At 40.0% G+C, this 20,861-nt stretch overlaps 1 protein-coding gene across 4 annotated transcripts in view; it reads left to right on the forward strand.

Moving 5' to 3' along the window:
- Positions 1-20,861, forward strand: part of SNX10 (sorting nexin 10) — a 76,260-nt gene that overhangs the window by 49,536 nt on the left and 5,863 nt on the right. For 2 of the 4 annotated variants that reach the window (XM_082399594.1, XM_082399595.1), the window contains exons 2-5: positions 563-609; positions 12,813-12,899; positions 16,690-16,790; positions 17,361-17,459. In XM_082399594.1, coding sequence (XP_082255720.1) covers positions 586-609; positions 12,813-12,899; positions 16,690-16,790; positions 17,361-17,459 — 311 coding nt within the window. In that variant the 5' untranslated portion in view covers positions 563-585. Of the gene's footprint in view, positions 1-562; positions 610-12,812; positions 12,900-16,407; positions 16,529-16,689; positions 16,791-17,360; positions 17,460-20,861 lie in introns of those variants that run through there. The other 2 variants (XM_082399596.1, XM_082399597.1) reach the window with 2 other exon arrangements.

A 20,861-nucleotide genomic window follows, 5' to 3' on the forward strand; every position in this document is an offset into this window, starting at 1 on the left:
AGGCTGACTGCACTGACTGGAGGCTCAGAATCAAGGTTCCGATCTTCATCCCTCTTGGGGCCACACCGTCTCTTATCTGAACTCTGGAGTAGTTTAAATGTCACAGGAGTGACCTGTCCCTTGAAAGCTTGGGTTGCTGGTGAAACCGTCAGGGCTGTTCTCAGTGGTGGCTCTCTGGGCATCTTTTCCATTCTCTTCACCTCACTGCCAACCAGCATCCCCTGCTGCCCCTCGTGGCCCTCTGCTCCCCAACATCTCCAGCCTCCTCTGATTTCCCCAAGGCTCCACCTCCAGCCTGACTCTGCCTGGCCTTCAGTTTGAGGGCCGGTCATCATCTGGCTGTTTTGGCCTTGCCATGTCCTAAGCTCCCAATTCCCAGGTGGACCGATGTTCACCTTGGTTGGGTCAGCAGGAGACAGGGTGGGGGAGAAGCATGGGTACACTTTTCAGAGACTGTGGGAGGGCAGGCTCTCAAGGGGGATCTGGGTGGGAGGCCCTGAGAGGCATATCTGCTCCTGTATGGAGGTTCCAAATCACTGAGTGTTGGTATCTTATTTTTCAGGTCGATCGTGTCCTGTGTTGAAGATGTTTCCAGAACAGCAGAAAGAGGTATGTCATCAGAAATCCCCAAATAGATAATCCATGTGCTTTGACTCACTACAGGTTAGTTCTTCATTCTCTAACCATAAATCTGTAGAGGAGAGTCAAGATATACCACAGGACATCATAGAAGGGGGCTAATGAAAGAACAAAACAGCTGCCCTCCTGAACCTGCTGACCCCCACTCCCCAGCGTCAGTGCAGCCTTCTTGGCCCTACCCAGTACGAAGACCAGGCATGCTTATTCCTTGTCCCTGTGTTAAACAGTGCTGGGACCACGGTGCCTGCTTCAGGAAATACCTTCTCTGCGAAGGTGGCCAAACTGCAAGTCTCCACACTGCCCTCACTTCTGATACCAATTTCAAATTTGGAGGTTCCCCAGACCATCTTCAGTTTTGATAATTCACAAGAAAGACTCACAGAACTCACTGAGAGCAGTTATACTCACCGTTATGGTTTATTACAGGGAAAGGACACCAGTTAGAACCAGCTGAAGGAAGAGATGCAGAGGGCCAAGTTGGGAAGGGGCCCAAACGCAGAGCTACTGCTTATTTTCTCCACAAGGAGTCAGTGTGTGATAATTTCCACAGGGAAGCTCCCCTGTGCCCTTGGTGTCCAGAGTTTTTATTGGGGCTCATCCTGCCTGCATGGCCGACTTTTTGTCCGCTTCTCCTGGGATCAGGCTAGTACCATTAGTCTCTAGTTCCTCCAGAGGTCACAGCTGATAGAGCGTGGCCCTAAGCCTCCATCATATTCACATTGTTAGACTGTCCAGTGGCCAAAGCCCAGGCAAACAAAGATACTCTTGTCAGGCAAGACATTCCAGGGGCCTAGAGATCACCTCCCAGAAGCCAAGGGCAGAGGCCAGGCCTCCTTTCAGGTAAGCTGAATGCTTCACTACACACCTGTATTGGCCTGAGAGTGGAGCTGTGCTGACAGCCGGCACTATTCCAAAGGCACATTTTAAAAATTGTTCTCGGGGGGAGAAAGCTACCCATGAAAGCAACAAAGACTTTTTTCCAATGAGAAGCTTTTTCTTTCTTTTTTTTTTTTTTTTTTGCTTTGTCGGTTTAATCATGATTTTTTAAAGTTCATTTCAGTTAATAAAAACTAGACACAAACTTTAACCAACTGCATAAAGAAAGCATTATATTGACCTTGCAAAGTCCTTTATTATAATTAATTATGTAATAATATTATAACATTAAGCAGTTTTAAACTGGAAAGTCCTTCAATTGAAAAGGAAAATACCGTTAAGGAGAAAGAGGTATAATGCCCAGAAATTTACTTGAGCCTCTGTCAGCAAGAAATAAGCACAGCAAGGCGAGATTCTGGATGTGCCGTAACATACTACTGTTCATCACATATCAATTCATTTTCTGTGTGTGGCCAGAATTTCTTGGTTTCTCTCATGTTGCTCTTAGAACAAAGTCCAAACTCCTAAATGTGGTTTCTAAGGCCCTGTATGATCTGACCCTACTTCTTTCCCCAGGCTTGTCTCCTGCTCCTCCCTCCGCCCACTGCCCTTCTCACGCCTTATTTTGGAAACTTGATTGCTCTGTGTGCCCTGGGCCCCTGGGGTTTCACAGATGTTTTTCCCACTGCCTGGAATAATCTCTCTCCCCAGCCTTCACACCACCTTGACAGGCTGACGACTTCTTATCTTTCAGGCCTCAGCTTAGAAGTCAAGGAGAGGCTTTCCTAAAGCCTCAGTTATCAAGATATTTTTATCTCAGCAGCTACCGCATCAGCACCCTGTAGTTAATGCCAGTTAGAAGTGGAGGAGGTTTTGGCTGAGCCTTTAAATATCCTGGTGGCTGGTGGTTGTTTAGTGGAAAATAATTCAAGTCCCACCTAACTGCATATGTAAGAGCTGAATGCAATATCACTGATTGTTCTAGAATCTAGACCAGGGGGCAGCGTGTGTGTAAGCCCTTTGCGCTTGGTGCCCACAGGAGACATTGCTAATTAATCGTAAGGTTGACATGTGAATTGAGACCTAGTTACCATCCTTGTTCAAGATGCAAACGGCCCAGGACTGACATCTTGGTTCTACCTAAGCTGGTAGTGCCAGCTTAGGAGTTCGGTAAAATTTTTTTTTTTAAAGATGGGGTGGGTAGAGTGGGGAGTCGATTGCAGTCTCTCTTGTTAAAATAGCTTTATTACCGCAATAAATCTAGAGAGAGGAGAACAGGGAGGGAGAGGCTCCCTTGTTAGCTAAACATGTTCCATTTGCACATTGGTTTGAACTCCCACGAGAGCGGTATCCGTGCTGATGGATCTTCCCTGTAAAAAGGCCTTGGCATTGGGCCATTGTGAAATTAAAATGAATTCAGATTCATTCATGCATGCAGCTTTAATTTACAATTAAAATATTATGGTTACATATTTTAATAAGAATAATTAGGTGGACCCAACTGAATCAACTCTTCTGTTTAATGAGACAGAACTCAGAACCCTAATGAAAAGGCAGGTGGCTGTGACAGGAAACGCGTTTCAGACGGCGTCTTGTGCGGAGCCAGGCGTTTTTCGTTCTCTTTATATTCTAACACCCAGAATGAACAGGTTGATTTTCCTGCATCACTAAGGACCTTTGGCTTCAGCCACATTGAGCTCATCTTATGTGGTATGTAAATAAGCAGTTTACACTCTTTCATGGAGTCTGACATTCTAGCCCCTCCAAGGAACTGTGTTTGTGTCTCTGCCCAGGGCTTGCTTGGTGGAAGTGGGATAGTCCTTCATATGTGATGTGACTGGAAGGGTGGGCTGAAACCTCTTTTCTGTGTGTGTGTGTGTGTGTGTATCTCCCCAGCTCTCCTGAATCATGATGGCTGAATTCTACCTTTAGAGATTCATACCTTTTGTATAAGAGATTTTTCTCCTTCAAAATGTACATACTTTATATTGGATATAATGGCAATTAGCATTTATTGACACTTGAGTGACAGTAAATCCAAAGCTCCGTGGCAGGAGATCCCTTGAGTGGAGCAGACCCAAGTGGGCCCGGGACAGTTCCAGGCACCATGAGGACCCTGCCACACAGGGCCCTACAGGGAGAGGTGGGAAGGATGTGCTGCTGTTTTGGATGTGTTGGCTCTAAGCTTAACATTTAAGTGTTCAAGATACACTTACACTGATTGATGGTAACATTTTGGGCTTGCTCTAGGAAAGCGTGGTTTTAATATTGATTTCTGATTGGAAACTGACTGAGCTGGAACCAGTGAATAACGTTAAAGAATATCCCATAAGCAAGACCTCCACCTGGTGTCCTGCGATGCTGGGGACTTTGAAGGGAAGTGACAAGACCCTTTCCCAATCCCCAAAACTCAATTTTTCTTCCTTCCTCCTTTCCTCCCTGCCTATGTGACGTGATGTAATAATAGGGAAAACTGGGTATGGGATATATGGGAATTCTCTACTGTCTTTGAACAATTTTTCTGTATTTTTAAAACTGCTCTAAAACAGTTAATTTTAAAACAGATAACATTGAATTATATGTGCTCACACATAAAGATTTCTAAAAGACTGTGCAATGAATAAACCAAGGTACAAAACAGTATTTACAGTGTGCTCCCATTTGCATTAAAAATTATATATACATGTATATACACAAACATATATATACATGTATGTGCCAATTATGTGTATAATAGAAAAAGTATATAAAAGTCCTAGATAGGCTGACAGGAAACTGGAAGTCCAGTAGGAGGGGGACTTCATTTTCATGGTGTTCTCATCTGTACTTGAAATGATCTCTTTCTCTTTCTTTAACCACATACGTATTTTATTTTTATAATAATGAAAAAATCTAATTTTTCAAATGTGGATAAGTATTAGGATGTCATTATGTTAACGGTGTCAGTACCTGTTGAACTCATGGTTAACGCTTTCAGATTCATGTTTCTGACTTACTTTCGCTTTCAAGTGCCACATGTGTCTCTTTTCATAAAGCAGTCCCCTTGAGATGACCTCTTCCCTTCTTCCCTTCCTCCCTTCCTTCGCTTCCTTTACTGGTTTTAACTTTTCATTATAAATTTTAAACATACACAAATAGAGAGACTAATATAATGAGCCCTTATGTACCTGAGGGTTCAAGAGTTAACACGTTATTAATTCATGACCAAGCTATTGCCCCACTGCCACCCATTCCCTCCTGCTATCACACAGTGAATTATCTGAAACGAATTTTAGGCATAGTGTAATTTCATCTGTCAATATTTTAGTATGCATTTATAACAAATGACCCTTCTTAGAAACAAACCACATTATCACACCTTAAATAATTAACATTAATTCCTTCATATCATCAAATATTCAGTCAGTGTTCAAGTCTCCCTGATGATGTTGAAAAAAAAATTGTATATTTGGTTGTTCTAATCATGATCCAAATAAGAACTACACATTGCATTTGGTTAATATATTGCTTAAAACCTCTCATTCTGCCCATTTTCCCCCTTGTGCAATTTATTTGTTGAAGAAACTGCATCTTTTGACCTATAGATGTTTTCACATTCTGGATTTTGCTGATCGTGTCCTTGTGGTGTAGTTTAACACAGGTTGGCAGTTATTTCTTGTTGTAAAAGATGAGTTTTTTCCACTAATGTATTATGACATACCAAAAGGTAACTCTCCTTAATTCTGGACACTGCTTGTGTAAAGAAACTCGTAACATCATGAATTATTATAAGTCATGTAAAAGGCAGGCCTAGTTGAATTTCATTCACAGCTATTTATCCCGACGTAATAAAAGCTTTCTTAAAAGTCATCGTTCAAAACTGCCAGAGAACGGCATTTAAACACACTCAAAGCTGTAAAGTGACAAGTAACATTCCTTGGAGTATGTCTTTTAGGTTATTTGTCATAAATATTATTAGGAAATAAAGGAAGGTTACTTGATACATTCCTTCTGCCTTTCAAGCATGTTATTTGTAAAGAATGTATGGTGTGTTAAAGGGGCTAAATTTTAGTTTTGAGATTGTTATGTGGGAGTCCTGGATAGAACCTTGGCGAATAAGACATTGGTTAAATGTCAGTGCCTCGCACTGAACCAGGACTCAATACATTTTAATTGAATGAATGAGTCTCCAGTTCAAATACATAAACATATAAAATGGATATATACTTTGGAATAGGATAAAAATGGCCTGAGAAAGTGAGCACAAAATGAAACAAGTTTTCATTTTTGTGGTAGAAGATTCTCATCAAGGCTATGAAAAACTAATACTAACACCTAGAGATTCTTTGTTTGTTAGCTTTTGTCTGTACTCATCTTTTTGTAATAAGAATAAATATTTTTACAGTTAGCACACAGTTATGTTTACTGTACTATAAAAATAGTAGAAACTGTGATAGGTATGTAGTGACATATCATTGTGGTGTTAATTTGCATTTCCCTAATGGCTAATGATGTTGAACATCTTTTCATGTGCTTGTTTGCCATCTGTATGTCTTCCTTAGTGAAATGCCTCTTCATGTGTTTTGCCTATTTTCTAATTGAATTCTTTGTTTTTTTTACATGTTGAGTTTTGAGAGTTCTTTATGTATTCTAGCTACAAGTCCTTGGAGGGATGAGTGATTTGCAGATATTTTCCAGCCTGTAATTTTTCTTTTCAACCTCTTCACAGGAGGTGCAGAGCAAAGGTTTTTAGGTTTGGCGAGGTCTAATTTAGCTCTCTTTCCTTACGTGGATTATCATTTTGGTGTCAAGTCTAAGAACTCTGTCTAATCATAGGTCACAAAGATTTTCTCCTATGTTTTTTTCTAAAAGTTTTATGGTTTTATGTTTCCATTTAAATCTACGGTCCATTTTGAGTTAATTTTTACGTAAGGGGCAAAGTTCAGGTCAAGGTTCATCTTTTGGCCTGGGGATGTCCAGTTGGTCCAGAACCACTTGTTGAAAAGGCTATCTCTCCTCCATTGAATTGTTTTTACACCCTTGTCTAAAATCAGTTGGGCATATTTGCATAAGTCTATTTCTGGGTTTTCTGTTCTGTTCCATTGACCTGTGCCCCTCTACCCGTACCACACTATCCTGATTACTATAGCTGTATAGTAAGCCTTAACATCAGGAAGAAGGATTCCTCCCACTTTATTCTCTTTCAGAATTATTTTGACTATTCTAGGGTCTTTTCCTTTCCATGTACATTTTAGAATAAGGTCAGCTGTGTCTTCAAAAAATCTTGCTGGGATTTTTACAGGAATTGCATTAAACTTATAGATCAATTTGGGGAGAATTTATCTCTTTACTGTGTTGACTCTTCCAATACATGAACACAGTATAGAATATACTTACACAGATATATACAAAGAAGTATATACTTCTTCGATTTCTTTCAATAGCATCTTATAGTTTTCAGCATACAGAACCTGTACATCCTTTGTTTTTGAATCTTGTTTATAATCAATTGGTTAATTCTCAGACATTTCATGAGCACTTACTAATGAGTGCCAATACTGTGCTTGGTGCTAGAAATATAAAAATGAAATACAAGGCCTTTGAGAAGCTAGTGGGACAGAGTTTCAGAAGAACATGTTGTTTGAACTGATATTTTAGCTAATAGCAAAGAAAATAATTTTTTCCCCTCCAAAATAATGCACTTATGTGACATTGGAAATATAGTGAAATCGGAGATGTATTATTTATTGTTAAAGAACCACCCAGTAGAACATGTTTGAGAGCACAGGCTTTGGAGCAAGGCAGAACAGAGTTTGAAACCTAGCTCAGCCTGTTGGCCATTTGACTTTGGGCCAGTTGCTTAAGCTTAAGAAGCCTTATTTTTCTTATCTGTAAAAAGGGGGTGATAATATTACTGACCTCTTAGGATTGTCATAAAGATGAAAGGAAAACATGTATAAAACACTTAACCACAGTGCCTGGCACATGCACATGCCTTGTTCAGTATGGTTATTTTTATTGTTGATTTATTCTCATATATCAGGGCTAAGGAAAAAAAGACGAGGTAGATGGATAAATGGATAAAGGTTGAACCTGGGGTGGGAGTTGGGGAGGGAAGGGGGTACATTGAAATTGAAGAGTGATTATTATAAGACAACACAGGAATTCGATTTTCAAAGAGTGCAGTTCTCTTTCTTCAGAACTTTGTTTTCACATGGAGAGCAGTTAGCTTGACAGGGATCAGTTAGCTTAAATTTTTAATTCTCCTTGGCCTGACTTCTTCCTTCATACTAGATATAATCATTAGGCCCAAGAAGTCATTAAAGTGTTTAATAAGGTTATTAAATTGACTAACTGCTGCTACTGAAGCAATTTTCATAGGAAATCCATATGATTCTAGTTATGGAACTTGGAGCTGTCCTCTGCGGCTGACAGGCTGTCAACATTCCTTTGAAGGATGGTGGGCAGCGTCATGAGGGATGCGTCTAATTAAGAGATTATAGGTGAACCTTGGCTTCCTGGGTGTGCTATTCGTAGCTGGAAGTATCGTGAAACTTCACTAATTCCTACTAATTGCAGATTGGGGGAGGGGGGCCCATCTGAATTATAGAATATTTTAAAATAAATGTACTTTTATTACTTTCAAGTACATATTTTAACTCCAACTATGCGAACAAATTGTTGTCTGGTACAAGTCTTAGGGGACTCAAGTTATTGGCGCTCTCAGAATGATTTTCAATTATTTCTATGTAAATAGGTGCTTCTGGAGTTCTTTAGGGTGCTTGAAAACAGTTGATTCTCATAGATCTTAAACATTGCTCTTGTAGCCATGTGCTGTTAATTGGCACACCCTGAGAGGAAGGGGTTTGTTAAATTAAGATAAACTTTAGACCAGCTGCTAAATAACTTACCATTAATTCGTGGAGTCCAAGAACCCAGGTGGATGAGGTTTTTATTTCAGTTGAAGTTTGATCTCATCTTTTTTTTTTTCCTGAAGCCAGTTCATTTATTCCTGCAGGCATGCATTTATTCATTAAATGATATTAACGGACTGCATTGGGTGCACCAGGCACTCAAGTCATGCTGGACAGCCTAAGCTACCCTAAAGGAGCTTAGCATCTAGTGGAGGAGGCCTGCAGGTAATTACAGTGCAGTAAGGCATGGTGAAGAGGGAGGATGCCCTAGGTATGCCCAGAGGCAGTAGGGGCTCGGAGTAGAGTCAAATTAATCAGACTGGGTGAATCTGAGGATTTCCAGAGGAATTCCAGAAGAATTTCTGGAGACTGAGTTACATTTTGAAAATGGATTGGAGTTAGCAGAACATAAAAGAAAGAACCAGGTGATGGCGATGAAGGAAAAAGCAGAAACTGGAGTGAGGACAGCAGTGCAGGCAGAGAGAACAGCATGTTCAAAGGCATGCAGGTGTGAAATTGCATGTTGTGTATGGGGATGTAAGCTTCGCCTTTGGAGATGAGGAGAGTGAAAATCATGAAAGGCTATATTGTGCTAACTACAGAGTTTGAACTTGATCTTGAAGGTTATGGGGCAGGTTTTGTAGGATTTTCAGCGGAAAAAGGACATCATCAGATGTGTGCTTTGGAACCATTCTTGTTTTAGTGTGGGGGATGAATTACGGGCCCAGAGATCAATTAGCAGCCCTTGCATTAATGTTGGGCAAGCAGTCCTTGGGTCAAAGCACTCACAGTGGGAATAGAGTTGTGGGTGGATCAAAGAAGGGTGAATCTGGAGGACGTGGTCAGTGAGTCAAATAGAGAAGTCTGGGGACTCTGGGTTTCTGGCTGGGGTTGCGGGGGATGAGATGCGGAGGAGAATGTGGGAAGGGTGTGGACTCTCTGTGCTCGTGGGATTTCCCAGTGAGCTGTCTAGGCAGGAGGCTGGGTATGTGGGGAGATGCCTGGGCTGGGATGGAGAGAGAATCATCAGCTCATGCTGAGCACTTGAAACCATATGTTTGGATGAGGTCGTCCTGGATTCCTAACAGGGTGTGAAGAACAGCAGCCTGGGATGGCTCTCAGGGCAACAGCAACGTTGAAGGGAACGAGAAGGAAGAAAGTTCGCCATTTAGCACTTCAACCAAGTTAAAGATTTTCAGGATTGAAAAAGCATTTGGAGCCTTAGCACCACAGTTAATTTTGAGTGTTCATTTAAAGTGCATTGCTGTGTTCTTAGGAGATTCTTTTTCCAGCATGGCTTTAGAATATGTTTTCAACATATCTTTCCTACATAAAGATTAGTCATAATGAGTAATAATAATGGTACAATCCAAGAATTACAATCCACTAAGATGAGGAAAGTAGATTCTTTACTGTAGAATCTACAGTATTCATTATGGTGTTCATTCCTTTTACAAATATTATGAGGGGCCTGCTCCAAGCAAGTTCTGTGAAATCTTTAGGTCACTCTGCCTTTCCCTGAAAAATTACAGTATTAAAGTATTTGCAACTAGGTTCTTAAATTAATAAATTTTTACTTAAAAAAAGATATACATCTGGATTAGCTTTTCTGAATTGCTTATTGCCAAGGTCTATGGAAAGACCTCTGTGCTTTGGGTTTATAAGCATTTTCCTTTCTATGTAATAATAGTTGACTTTCATGTAGCACTTAATGAAAATTTTCCCAGTGCTCTCACAGGTATTTTTAAATTTGATCCTCCTAACCAACAGCTGAGATGGGCTGGACAGGCATCATTCCTATTTTCCTGATGTAGAAATGGAGGCTCAGTGAATAATTTCATAATTTAGGAAGTAAGTGAACCAGAATTTACCCCTGGTCTTGTGACCACAATTTCAATGCTCTTTCCATGAAGAGGGACATGTTACCAAAAGTGTAGATTACGTAGTTAGGCAGTAGCGAACAAATACGGGGAGAAAAGTCCTGATTTTTTTGAGAACTATTTGTCATTACTACCATCTTCAATTAATAATATGTTGAGTGTTCAAGGGGTCTGTGATGCTGTGGTAACTGTGGATTTTATAATTTTAGTTCAGAAACCTTTTTTTAAATGACAGGTTTGTAAAAAATTGACAAATGCATTTCTTTGTCTTTTCATTTTTGTTTAACCTGAGTGGAGGCCCACTATTTCAGTAACAGGTGCATATCTTCTACTGTTAATATGGAACATTGAGCTGTTGGAAATATTTAATTTCCCCTGTGGGATATTCAAGAACTTCCGCCTCTCCAGTGGAAAAGTGGAGCTGCCAGCACCCTGTGAAGGAGTGTGGCTTACATGTGACCTGATGACTAGCAGCCTTCTCCCTTAGGCTGGCTTAACGGGGGTAGGATAACCTTGTCAGCCCTTGTCAACATTCTGCCTTGCCCTGGGTGTGTTGGGGGTATTTGGAGGGCTAGATGTGGTCTACCCTGGATTCTGGTCTTCTCTCCTATTCCTGACCTATTTGTCCTTCTGTTCATTGATTCATTGATGATTGATTCACTCCTTCTAAGAACTATGGATGTGTGAAAAGCACTCTGGGAAAATGAGTTACACACACACACACGCACACACATGCACTAAGGGCAGGGTGCCTGGGTTCTGTTTCATTTCCACCTCTGGGCAGGATCTACTGTACCCTGACCCAATCACACTATATGTAAGAGGGCTTCTTATTAACAATTGTCTTTACAGTCCCTCTTATAATTTAGAGTACGCTGTTAAGAAAAAATGGCCAAAACGTTTAGAGTATTGCTATATTGTTGTCTTGTTTTTATTGTCTGTCTTCTAAATGACTTTAAAAATACATAATGAAAAGATTTTAAAATAAGACTTTTTGGAACATTAACTCATCATCCCTGTATATATACTGAGGGCAAACAGTGGGGCAGAAGTCTCCAATGCAAGAGCAAAGCATTACTTTAGAAGGCGAACTTGATAGGTGGCAAAAGTGATTTAAGGGAATGTGGACTATTTTTCTCCTCCTCTCTTAATCCTCTGTCCTGAAAATTCTCATTTTATTATCTGCATAACAGAATGGAGGTGCTCTGTCCAGAAAACCTCATAATCTTTTTTCTTCTTCTGCTCTAGAGCACTGACGGCCTGCTTTTCAGATGTGCCAAAGCAAAGCAGTAAAAAATGCCTAAAATTTCAGCCCTGAAGTCTTTTTTTTTCAAAACAAAAAGTTAAAATATTTAAAATGAAATACAGTTAGCAATGAATTGTTGTGCCAAACATAACACTTTTTTGGTTGTACGTTTTCATATTTTAAAATTAAGCTGATTTAGTGAAGAGCACTTTTTAAAAAAAATATTGTATTTTAAACTTTACCCCCTATCTCCTGTTCTTATTATCTTTAAAAAGGAACAAAATGATCTACTTTGTATTTTTCTTAACTTTTCTAACTCTTATCTATAACATGAGGTTGTTATGAAGATGAAATGATTTACTACATGGGAAAGTATATTTTTAAAATAGAAGAGTGTGTCAAAGGTGCTCATCTTTCTATTACTAAGTTAGTAGTGCTTATTCTCAGGAAGTCGGGGTGCACACACAAAGTCATTTTCAACTCTCCTTGCTTGCTTTTCACATGACCTTTGTCACTCTTTCTTACTTGTGTTCTAGCAAGTGATTTATCAGGCAGGGCCTATAGTTTTTTTTGTTTTTTTGTTTTTTTTAAATTAATTAATTAATTAATTAATTAATTTATTTATTTATGGCTGTGTTGGGTCTTCGTTTCTGTGCGAGGGCTTTCTCTAGTTGTGGCAAGTGGGGGCCACTCTTCATCGCGGTGCGTGGGCCTCTCACTATCACGGCCTCTCTTGTTGTGGAGCACAGGCTCCAGACACGCAGGCTCAGTAGTTGTGGCTCACGGGCCCAGTTGCTCCGCGGCATGTGGGATCTTCCCAGACCAGGACTCGAACCCGTGTCCCCTGCATTGGCAGGCAGACTCTCAACCACTGCGCCACCAGGGAAGCCCAGGGCCTATAGTTTTAATTGAGAGAAATGAAGAAGGTAAGAAATGACCACTTTTAAAACTTGATAAAAATGTGAACCTATTTTTCATGATGCAAAATTAAAAATCAGTTTTAGAGTATCTGTTCTTATTGTCTTCACATAACCTGTAAAGCTATCCAAAAGTGCAAGCAGCTCGGTTTTGCGTTATTGTAAAAATTCCATTTGTGGCAACAGCGTTTTTTAGACTTCCTGTGGTGCCTGATTCATTAACTTCTTGTTTTTTAAAGGATTACAACCACATCGGTTAAAGCTCATTTCAGTTTTGTTCTTGTACAGTCGTTTCTCTCAGCCCTTCTTAACCCTACTTGCGATTCTGAAACCTATTTCTTTGCTTGTGATGCCCTTACAGGAATTTGTAAGTGTTTGGGTTCGAGATCCTAGGATTCAGAAGGAGGACTTCTGGCATTCTTATATTGACTATGAGATATGTATTCATGTAAGTATGCCATCAGTAGTCCATAGAAATCATAGTAATTTTTAGGTAGTATACATTTGATGGGATACTATGATATACTTAATTGAAATTTATAAAAATTTTTCTAATTCAAAGAACTGAATTTGAATGATTACAATTAGTGCTTGTCTCTTAAATGAAGTAGTACGATGGTTCCTAAAGTTCTTTATTTGAATTCCTTATTGTACCTTTGTTAATATTTTAATGTTTATTGCCTTCATGTATGAAGATGTGAATACATCTAAAATTCAGAAAGAGTTTTTAGAGCTCATTAATGGTATTTCTTTATGATCTGTTACAGCATATTTCTGGAGACTATATTGCCTGATAAATCTTAGGTTTTGAGAGGATGTAGAGTTCTCTGGGAAAAGAGATGTGCAGTGTTTTATATGTAGAACAGGAAAGTAGGAAATGAATATATGGAATTATTTTGCCTTAGTCTCAATTCTGAGTAATTAAGATAAGTAAATAACTAGAAATGATTTACTTTACTTGGAAATAGTACTGTATCATAATCTCTTGAGCAGTGTTGTGTGGTGTGTCGCCTCCTCTGATTATCTTGAATAAGGGTCAGCAATCTTTTTCTGTAAAAGGCCAGGTAGTAAATATCTTTGGCTTTGTGGGCCATACAGACTCTCAAAATTACTCAGTTCTGCTGTCGTAGGGCGAAAGTAGCCATAAACAATACGTAAATGAATGAGTGTAATTGTGTTCCAATAAAAATTTATTTGTGAAGACAGGTGGTGGCTGGATTTGGCCCACAGGTGTATATAGTTTATTGGCCCTTGATCATGAAGATAGTCACTTCTTTTGTCTAATTTAGTCCAGACTTTTCTTGAGAGCATAGAAATGGGCTCAGATTTTATCTGTGACTGTATAGAACAGGTGAGATAAAATTTAGCCATCCTTTGATCTTCACATTGTTAATAGCTACATTGGTATATTGGGTACCCAAATACCACCCACAAAACTTCTCTTTTTTCTCCTTTCTTCCCTTTTTTCTTTCAAAGTTCCCCAACTTAGAAAATAAAGTAAAAACTCAGAATTGCTTTTTTTGATGATTGTGTTGAAGGCCATTGCCAGGGTGTGCCATGTATTTTGATTTTGTCTTGGTTTTACTCATGAGGTCACACCAGATATGCATTCTGTGTGGAAAATTATAACACAAATACGTAAGACTAAGCATTTGAAAATGAAATGAAATTCTTTAGTTGCCTTTTGACTTCCTCTAAAAAATTTGTGGGTCCTTATGACACACTATAGTAGGCATGAAATTTAATTATCTTCAGGGAGTTAATGAAAGTATAGATCCTTCTCTTCTACATAAATAACATGACGTGAATTCAGAAATGTCCATCTAAAACCAGAAATAATGGGTTCCACACATGTTATTTGGTGGCGGCTCTGGTGTTTCTCTGAGATGCTAATAAACTGACAATGAATAAATGTTCTTGGCTTGATAGATAGCAGAAACAAGCAACTAGATTTAGAGGAACTTAATAAATTAGTGATCTCAGTGTAGCCTGATCCTGGAGAGGCTTCTACCTATTGTTGTACGATTAGGAATGGGTGGGGAGACTGGAGAGTTCTAGTTACCCTCACTTAGATGCTGTACCCATAGAGCTTTGCAGGTAGAGAAGCTGGTGTTTAACGCGCTTAAATTAACCTCAAGGGAAATGATACCAGGCAACTCCGAAGTTGTAGCATTTACCTGGAATTTTAAACTAGTGGACTGCCGAGGTGGGTAGTCCTTCATATATCCTCTCCTGAGCTTGTCCTGCAAATGAAGGACTTATAGACAGACCCTTGTCTGGTGCAGGCACCAGATGGATCTCCACTTATTGCATGCACAGTGATTCTGAGCAGAGAAATGAAAGGCAGTTGAACTGAACTCCATCTCTGCCTGAGGTTCAAGAGGCCCTGCAGTGGCCTGGTCCCCTCTGGGGAGAGAGCACTGAGAGGATACTCACCCAGGCCTTGTTAGGGCACGAATTCTGGAGTAAACGCCTGCTGCCTGAGTCCCTAAGGGTCACGTTAGAGGGAGGCCCTGGTGTGCTTTGAAATCCACACACACAACATTATTATTATTATTTTTTTAATAAATTTATTTTACTTATTTATTTATGGCTGTGTTGGGTCTTTGTTGCTGTGCTCAGGCTTTCTCTGGTTGCGGGGGAGCGGGGCCTACTCTTGGTTGCGGTGCGCAGGCTTCTCATTGTGGTGGCTTCTCTTGTTGCGGAGCATGGGCTCTAGGCATGCGGGCTTTGGTAGTTGCAGCACGCGGGCTCAGTAGTTGTGGCTCGTGGGCTCTAGAGCGCCGGCTCAGTAGTTGTGGTGCACAGGCTTAGTTGCTCTGCGGCACGTGGGATCTTCCCGGACCAGGGATCGAACCCGTGTCCCCTGCACTGGCAGGCGGATTCTCAACCACTGCGCCACCAGGGAAGTCCCACAACGTTATTATTGTGCCACAGACTCCATCCAGTGCGTTTGCTGCTGTATCGTCCATGACGGGATTTAGGCCAGTAAGTATTTTGGGGGCAAGTCTCTTAACCTCTCTGCATCCTGAGGTTCTTTGAATTTTAGGAAGTTCAGGAATACCAGGAACTGTGCCATACATTTCATGGGAATGGTTAGGAACTAATGCACGCCATCACTGACACTTCCCAAGGAAAACAGCGTCTGGGTGCTTATTAAGTGGTAGATTGATAACAGTTTTTGAAATGATATAAATCTTGGGGGCAAAAAAATTTCCCATTTGGCAGTGTAAAGATTATGAAATAGAATTTTGAAATTAATAAGCAGAATAGAGATCTTCTTACAAAACCAACAGACAAATAAGCCAGTCTCTTGTTTTACAGAAAGGAGAAACACACATATTTACCAGCCTTGTGTTTACCCAAAGGAGAAGCATTGCTGTTTTGCTTTGGGTAGGGACTCTGAGGGTGGCTTTTTCTAAGTCTGCCTTAAGGTAGCTGGAAGGAAACCAATGTCTAGTAACTAATAATACTATTAAGAGATAACATTTGCCATGTGCATATTATCAATCCTAATAACAACAACCCTGTGAAATTGGGATGTACTATTTCATCCCTATTTTACCATTCAGGACACTGGAGTTTAAGTGACTTGCCTTATAGCAGAGCCAGGACTGGAATTTGGGTCCTCCATGCACATGCTCGTCCTGTGCACCACATGTCTCTTTTTACTTGATCATGCTTCCTTGCACATCTAAGTAGAGAAGGGAAATGCTGATCTCTTGTTTAAAAGTGATTTCAGGATTCTGGGTCATTTGTGTGATCTGTGGCGATGGCCATATCAAGGACACAACAGCTTCTGCGATGTCATGTCAAGGACCAAGAGAAGGTGTTTCTAATCCCCAAAGGCTTCTCCACGGATGGATGGATGGGGTTGAATGCAGTGGATGACCCTGAGCTCTTATTGGTCATTTATTCTTCAGGATTTGTTTAATGTTTGTGATTTGTCTCTGAAGGGAGTGCTAATAGGTGAGCAGGAAGCTACTTCAGGACTCAGGGAAGGGCAGGGTCATGCCTTGCTCCAGGACAACACTGCTCATTTATGTCACCCCAGCTGTCTTCATGGATGCTATATTGGTGGGTTATGTGCACGATTTGAGTCTGGCATAAATGCAAATGTAGTTTTGATTTTTAAAATCCTACTTTAGATGAATATTGGGGGCATATAGGGAGTTACAGATATAAGAAAAGCATTTTTTCCTCAAGTGAGGCTTATATTTTTTGTTTTCTTTAAACAGACCAATAGCATGTGTTTTACAATGAAAACATCCTGTGTACGAAGAAGATACAGAGAATTTGTGTGGCTGAGGCAGAGACTCCAAAGTAATGCATTACTGGTGTAAGTGATTTAAAGAGTATATTGAGGAGACCTTATTGTTATATTCAATATTTTAAAATTTGACATGCCACTATATATAAAATAAACAACAGTGATTTACTGTATAGCACAGAGAACTATATTCAATATCTTGTGATAACCTATAATGGAAAACAATCTGAAAAACAATGGAAAACACCTGAAACTAACACAGTATTGTAAATCAACTATACTTCAATTAAAAAATTGACATGTATTAAGATATATAAAATATGAAGGATTTTGTAGGCTTTCTTCTTGATCGCAATATATAGCTTTAGTTATTTTTTTTGGCCACTGCATCTGAATTCAAAACTTATCACTTGAATTATACCAACTTGTATGAGTATTGACCATGAAAGTCCTCAAAAATGTTTAAAAATGTTTTTTCTTTAAGTTAATTGATTTTCTCACACCCTTATTGTATAATATAACCATATAATATGTATATAATAGTTGTGTGCATGCACAATTTGCTTTCATTTTGAGGGATTTCTGTAACAAAACCACCTTAATTTGATGATTAAAAACATTTTTTTTCTTTCTCATAAGGCAACTGCCAGAACTTCCATCTAAAAACCTATTTTTCAACATGAACAATCGCCAGCATGTAGATCAACGCCGTCAGGGTTTGGAAGATTTCCTCAGAAAGTAAGTGTGCAGAAACTTTTGCAGCCAGACGGGAGATATAACTCTTTGCAAGAGTTGAGTGTCCTGTGATCAAGTTGGAGAGAATGTTCCCGTTTCTAAAATGCTAGTAATGTGCTCTGGAGGGACGCTCAGTAGTTCATTTCCTATATTAGAGCACCATCTCGTGGCTCACATTACACAGTGCATATTCAGGACCAAACTTTCCAGAAAGAAAACAATAAACTAATTGAATCAGATAATAAATATATACTCCCTTAAGCTATAAAGCAGAGCCAAATTGCTTGGGAGTTTAGCTGACAAAAGTAAAATTTGCCAGGAAACTAATGTGTCTTATTAAAAAGGCACTTCTTAGAAATTCTCTTTATTTACAACATTTAGGATCGACAGACCAAAATCAGCTCTACGTTGGGCTGCTAATACCCTTCTGAGCTCCTCTAAATGAATAGCTTAATGATACTCTTTGGAGAGAATGTTTATAAGGGAGTATTAATTGGTGTTTGAATAGTCTCGGTGGGTTATTAACTCTGGGGTACTTGGTGATGGTTGGTACTGCAGTGAAAGTGACTTGAATTCACACTGCTATAATTCCCCTTTTTTTCCACTCTGGAATGCTGGAATACCTACCTATCCCACGGGACAACACAGTGGTTTGCACACAGACCCTAAGGCCAGACTGCCTGGGTTCAAATCCTGCTTCTGCTACTTATTAGCTGGGGACTTGGGCAAGTCTTTTACCTCCTCTGTGCCTGTGTTTGCCCATCTATAAAATGGGGTAATAATAGTAGCTACTTCATAAGGTTGTCGAGAGGATTAAATCAGTTAACAAATGTAAAGCACTCACAACAGACTGACATATAATGTGTGGTATCCAAGTATCAGCCATTATTTTAATGCACTTAAATGAAATAGCTTTGAGCTAATTTTTTTATCTTCCTATTTTGTAGATAAGGAAATAGGATGAGTCCTATGACCACTAGTTAGTGGCAGGGCCACTAACAGGAGACCCTGAACTGTCTTTTTCTACTAGCTTCAGGATCTGAAGCCATCTCCTTTTGAGTTTGCTACACGGTAACTTTGAGCTAGCCTGAAATAATATACTGCCCTCTCCCCATATGGCTCACTCATCAAGGGTTTGGGTATTAAGTATCCACATGAATATTAACGTTTATTTCTATTAGATTGATATCATGCTTTTCCTTTGAGAGGGTCATGGAGACATACAGAAACATCCAAGGTTATAAATTGAGGGAGAGCCGGAAGAGAACAAGAAGGCAGAAGAATAAAAATGGCAAGAGACCAGAAGAATTGATTAACCGAGCCAAGTTCTCGGAAAACCTCACAGTGGTGTTCTTTGGGGTATCATAGGCATGACAAAGACCCAGTCAACTTTCTTCTGCCCTTTCCCTTTGGGGATAGCTCCAATTTTAACTGTCTGTATGGGACCCAGGTGGCTAATGGCCTCTCCCTTAAGACGTGGTCCCCGCAGCCAAATTTGCAGAGTGGCTTGTCGCTCCAGATGCTGCTCAGGGAAGCTGCAGACTGGCCATCGCCAGTGAGGCCTGGACAGAGCTAGTCAAATCCTGCAGTCCCCATAAGCGTTGGGGAGCTACGTGTTTTTGGTAGAGAAATCTCCTTATTTGAGATCAAAGGACAGCCTGTGTCTCTATGTTGCTGGTTAAGTGCAGGGCATGTGTTTTTCGACCAGGAATCACTTCATTGTTTTAAACATGACCTTTCCTTGCACAATTGGTCAACCAGATTCATGCCAGAGTGAGAGTCATTGGGCTGCAGAGGGGTTGTGCTTAGTTACTCTAGGTTGTTTTGGCATGCTGTGTCGTTTGGCAGTTTGCTGGTTGAATTTGATGCAGAGGTCATAATGGAAAGTGTCGTGGGTCAGGGGCTTGAGGAACTGGGTTCCAGGTCTCCTGTGAATCTTGGCTCCTGATTGTTTTCTGGCTCTTCGACCTTGGAAAAGTCACTTCATTCCTGTGAGCCTTGGTTTGCTAGAAAGAATGCAATAATGTAACACATGTATTACCGACCTCATGGGTAGTTAAGTCATTCAGAGGATGGCTTGGAAAGGACTCTGCAAACCTATTTATTAAGTGACTGCTTTGGACCAGGCTGGGTACTGGGGATATAGGACTGCACAAGATGGACACATATCCTTGACCTCTTGAAGCTTCCATTCTAGTGGGAAGCAACTATATACATACCAGGGATGGCTAGATTCATTAAAATTGGATCTGGATTACCATCCAGAAGTCAAATCATGAAACAGACACCAAGTTCTCTTGTGATGTTATTTGTTCCATTATGGTCTGTGAACATTAGTCTCCAAGTGATGAGTTTCACATTAAAAATGAAAGCTGGTGCTTCTACGTGGTTTGAACCTGAAGGAAGTCTAATACCACACGGTTGGATTCAGTCCTGACCTAAATGCCCTGAATACTGTGGCCCTTCCAATCCTCCCCACCTTCTTTTCTGTGCCCCTCAGATTCTGATGCATAGTCTTTATGTTCTTTGTGTAGTTTGTGTAGAAATAGCAACCTCGCATATCTTTGCCCTGGGTACACCCCCTCTGTCACCCCAGCCTAAGTCCACTTTGGGAAACTGGATGTGACATGCAACTCAGCCATCTGTGTCCTGACCCCACCTTGATGTCCTCTGAGGCCCTGTTGGTTACCCATTAAGTAGGGCCACTGTTAGTAGCCTGTACCTTGTTTGTAGAGCACTTTCGGAACTTGAGAGGGAAACACCACAGCATTAAAATGTGAAACATGCCTGTGTTGCAGATTTTTAGCAGGTATTTTTAAAACTTGGTTTTTAGGTAAGTTTTGAAGTTATGAACTAAGAGTGCTATATATGTTCAAACCCTTTGAAACCAAAATGCTGCTGTCTCTGTGCATAGGTGTGTGTCTGTAATACAAATATATAGTTTTTCCATTTCAAGGTCATTTGTGAAGTAATACATAATTAATAGCAAAGTACATATCCAGGCCGGTCTTCATAGAGGAATTAGAAAGTTGTTTCTTTGCCAGGATATCAAATAAGAGTAATTCATACTATTTTATTGAACACTGGCTATGTTTAGCTTTTTACATGTTTTATCTCAATACTTACAATGTTAGGAGTCAGGTTTCATCTCAATTTTATAGACAAGGAAATTATAAGAAAGGTAGAGGCACTATATTAATCCCAGGAACTGGCAGGTTTATAATTAGAACTCTTAAATGCTAGCTAAATTTGGTCAGTATGATTGTGAGATTTTTCAAATATATTCATTTTTCCTCAGTCTTGGCTATAATCTCCCTTTTGGGTCTCCCCCCGCCCCCCGGCTACTTTTAAATTGTAAGTCACTTTTACTAATAGTTATGAAAAAAGAAGTTATAGACTAAATTA

Source organism: Balaenoptera borealis (assembly GCF_965194805.1).
Source record: "Balaenoptera borealis genome assembly, chromosome: 7".
NCBI lineage: Eukaryota > Metazoa > Chordata > Mammalia > Artiodactyla > Balaenopteridae > Balaenoptera > Balaenoptera borealis.